The sequence below is a fragment of the Neophocaena asiaeorientalis genome, unplaced genomic scaffold, assembly GCF_003031525.2.
Source record: "Neophocaena asiaeorientalis asiaeorientalis breed wild unplaced genomic scaffold, Neophocaena_asiaeorientalis_V1.1 scaffold85, whole genome shotgun sequence".
Taxonomy (NCBI): Eukaryota; Metazoa; Chordata; class Mammalia; order Artiodactyla; family Phocoenidae; genus Neophocaena; species Neophocaena asiaeorientalis.
Window position 1 is genome coordinate 912937 of NW_020174301.1, and position 3917 is coordinate 916853.

At 53.4% G+C, this 3917-nt stretch overlaps 1 protein-coding gene across 7 annotated transcripts in view; it reads right to left on the bottom strand.

The window, feature by feature from the left end:
• Positions 1–451: 451 nt before the first annotated feature.
• Positions 452–3917, bottom strand: part of XPNPEP1 (X-prolyl aminopeptidase 1) — a 53242-nt gene continuing 49776 nt past the window's right edge. For 6 of the 7 annotated variants that reach the window (XM_024756036.1, XM_024756035.1, XM_024756040.1 and 3 more), the window contains one exon: positions 452–1002. In XM_024756036.1, coding sequence (XP_024611804.1) covers positions 874–1002 — 129 coding nt within the window. In that variant the 3' untranslated portion in view covers positions 452–873. Of the gene's footprint in view, positions 1027–3273; positions 3329–3917 lie in introns of all 7 variants that reach the window. The other variant, XM_024756041.1, reaches the window with a different exon arrangement.

Consider the following 3917-nt stretch of genomic DNA (forward strand, 5'->3'; position numbering starts at 1 on the left):
TCATGGTCTGAGGCCTCAGAGGCATTAGCTCTGCCGGCCCTTCAGGCTGCCCCACGTGTGCAAGTCCAGAGAAAGCCAGATAGGGAGTAGCAGGCATCTGCCAAAGACCACTGTCTATAAGCAGTGAGACAATGAGACGCCTGTGCCGTCCACTGTAGGGTAGACCACAGCAGACTGCCACTTTCGACATGATTTTTTGTTGTTGTTGTTGTTTTTTAATATCAATGACGTATTTTAAAATCTGGAAAGAAAAACTTAGAATACTCAACAAAATATTAGGTTTTCTAGAGAAAAGACTTAAGAGGCTTGAAATTAAGTCAGAAAATATGCAGGGAGGCCAGGGAATCTCTCCTCAAAGGGGTCCTTCCACCTAGAAAACGTGCCCTGGACGTGAGCCCACCCCACACACAGGGTGGATGGTGCCGGAAGAAGAGAGACGTTGGAGATGAAGCACGTTCTGACATTTTATTCACTGGTCATAAATACAGTCCCGTGCGCATGAAGGGGATCATGAACGAGGGACTAGCACCTGGAACGTGACTGTCGCAGAGCACTCACTGCTTCACCATCGCTGGCCAGAGGGCTCCCTGCAGCTGCTCGGGGCATCCCCCTGCTCAGGCTTGGCTTGTGGTGACCCTCCTTCTGGAGCAGCAATTTATTCTTGGCTCGTTCTCAACAATTTTTAAAAAATTCATAAAAGATCGAGTGTTTGCAAGAAAATATCAAAGAGGATAAGAAGATTTTCAGTTCTTCTCAGAGTCTAAAAGTAAAACGGGAAGGTAAGGGAGAAGGAGAGAAAGGGAAAAGATGTCAGGGGTGGGCCAGGCTTCTTCCTTTCCCCAGAGCGTTTAAAAAAAAAAAAAAAAACAGGTATTAATGCTGTTTGGAGATGGGCTGCGTCTCTCTGATGAGCCACTCGAGGGCTTCCTGGCGGCCCTGTTTTTGCAGTTCCTTCCCGATCACGTCCCTGCAGGTCAGGTGGTAGTTGTTGAGCCAGTCGCACTGCAAGAGGGAAGGAATACAGACGCGGTCTCACCATCACACCTTCACCAAAGGCTGCGCAGCGAGCAGTGAGGCACCATGTGCTGAGATCACAGGATGAGAGTAAAGGAGCACAAAACCCTTTCTCCCTGCTCATGGACAAGCGACCTCCTTGTGTTCTACCTCCCTGGAAATAGATGGGACGAGGCCACATGGCCGATGGTGAAAATGCTCCTGGAACCACCTGCATGTGGACTGGAGTGACGGTGAGGGAACCACGAATGCCTGACGGCAGGCTGTGGCTCTGGATGCAGAGTAACCTGTAACCGGGTGTCCCCCTCGACAGCACCCCTGGAAGCCATGACGAGAGAGTGGGGGCAGGGGTCTCACAGCTCCTGCACCCACCCTGGTTGCCTCAGCTGCTGTGAAGACACACCTGAGGCTGTCCTACCAACGCGCTGAGTTTCCTATCCCGTATCCGCCTACAAAGCTGAATAAACTAGGATCAGTCAAGCCGGTGAGGGTCTTGTGAGTGTGGCCGTCTAGATGCGCCCAAAGCCTTTGGAGGTCAAGGCCTGCGCTGCTGCAGGGTGAGGCTGGGAGTAAGCTTGACTTTCAGAGCCTCAAATGAATGGAGCCACCACACCAGGAGATAAAAAAGAGGTAAAAGTATGGAACCTGATCGGACTTGGGATGTGTGTGTGTGTGTGTCTGTGTCTGTCTGTCTGTCTGTCTGTCTGTCTGTTGGGACAGGGCGGGGGGTACTGATGCGCTGAACCTGATGACAAGGGTTCTGCCAATCTCCTCCGGGTGAGGAGTGAGGGAGGATGAGGGCTGGAGGGAAGCCCGTTCTGCCAAGAGGATGACAACCCACGCTCTCCACTGCCCCGAGGGGGGCCTGACCACATCACATCAGACAGACGGGTTGGTGTCGCCGATGACTTTGAGCCAACTGGTGCTCCTATGCCCACTGATAAGAGGTGGGGAAGAGGGGTGGGATATCAAACACAAGCAAGCAGCTGCATGTCAGCAGCAAGGCCAGGCAGGGCTGTCAGGCAGCCTCCGTCCAAAGCAGCTCAACAGTGCAGACAGGAGCAGGCCTGGGGCCACACAGACACTCCCAAGACCCTTTTGGTTGGGGCAAGCTGGGGCACCCGCAGGGGGCTGGAGCAACGTCACAAAGGCCTTGGCAGCCTGCAGCACACACATTCATGTCCAACCAAAGTCCTCTGCTGCCACCTGGTGACAAATCGATGGGGATGCAGCACTAACCCCAAAACTCCCTAAAGTTTCTACTAAGACTGGGAGACGGTAAAGGGCAATGACTGGTACTTTAAAAGCCCAATGGACAGCTTCTTGCCGTGGGGTATTACGATGCCTTAAGACAGAATGAAGCCCCAGATTTACTGAGTGGTATATGGGAAATGAACACTTTTGCTAAAAGAGATAATAAATACACTCTGCTTGGAATATTAAATACTGTCCTCTACTTGTAATTTGTGGAAACTTGCTAATGATTCCAAGGTAAGAAGATGTTATCTGTCCTATAAAAACTAACTGGCTAAAAGAATAGTTCAGTGATTGGGGTATGTAAGGTACAGTAATGAACACTGGACCAGGCAGACAGCACTGGTCTCTGTCCAATGTCACGGGGGAGTCACAGGTTAAAAAGACTCTCTCCCCCAAGGAAAAATGGCCTCGCTTAACCTTCCTCATGCACTATTTCCCTGGAAAAAGTGGAAGGTCACATGGGAGAAATGTCTCCTGACTGGTACACTTCACGCGGACAGCAAGGCCTATGTGACCTGGAATCACTTGGCAGATGCCACAGCCTTGGGCTTCCAAGAGGGTAAAGTGACTTATCAGTAGAGGGTCCCTTGCTAAGACCCTGGAAGCTGTGCTCGAGGGCCACAAGAAGAGACTGGTTCCTTGGGCAGAGGGCTGTAAGCAGGGTGGCTGCCATGCTCACTTCTGTGCTGAATCCTCCAGTCATCCCCTCTCACCTAAGCCAGCCCTGTGGGGACCGGAGAAGAGGCCCAGGGCCGCAGGAGAGACTCTTCCCGCTGAAAAGACACACCTGACACTGTGCTGCTGACAGGCTGCTGCCTGTTCTGTATCCATCTACAGCCTGAATAAACCAGCATCAGCAGGGCTCGTTTGGGTGCTGTGAGCGGGAACGTTTGGCTGAATCGAGGCACTGGCGGTCAAGATGAGGTGCCCAAGCACAGAGGCAATCGAAGCAGCAAGTGGATGACCTTCCTCTGTCACCCATCTGTGAGCTGGATGGGGCAGAGAGGGAGCTTCTGGCTGGGAGGAGCCCGTTCCACGGCCCTGCAGAAGGGGGCTCCTCGGCCCTCAGAGGCGCTTTCCTCTAGTGCCAAGCACAGGGCCCACGCGCTCCACTGAGGGTACGTTTCTGCCTCAGAAGCCCCTGGGGTGAGGCCAGTGGCTGCCTCTGGTAACGAGAACTGCTCATCCCTCGAGTGATGCACCACGCTCCTGCCTTTGCCTTCTGCTGCACTGCTGCCTGCCTGCCTTGCTCTGGAATTCCTGTCCTTCTGGCTTCTGGCTTCCTGGCCTGGGCCTGACCACTTCACAGCAGACAGGGTGGCGTTGTTTCCACCCTGTTTTGACCCTTGTCCCTGCTCTGACCCTGATCACCTGCCCCATCCCTCAAGCCTTACTCCAGGTTCCTGGGCCTGCCGCCTCACCTGGCCTCATGAGCCTGGGGACCCGTGCTGGGATTTGCAGGGCTTCCAAGACCTGTCACCCTCTGAGCCTGACAGGTGAGCGCTGCTGTGCGTCTGCTCTGTGACGGGTTTCAGAGCCCAGAGCAACAACGTCTCTCCCTGCCTGTGACAAAACTCGGCATATGGTAATAGCGTTTGCTTCTCAGTTCCTTAGTTTCACGCAACACAAGAAAACAATCTGGCGTG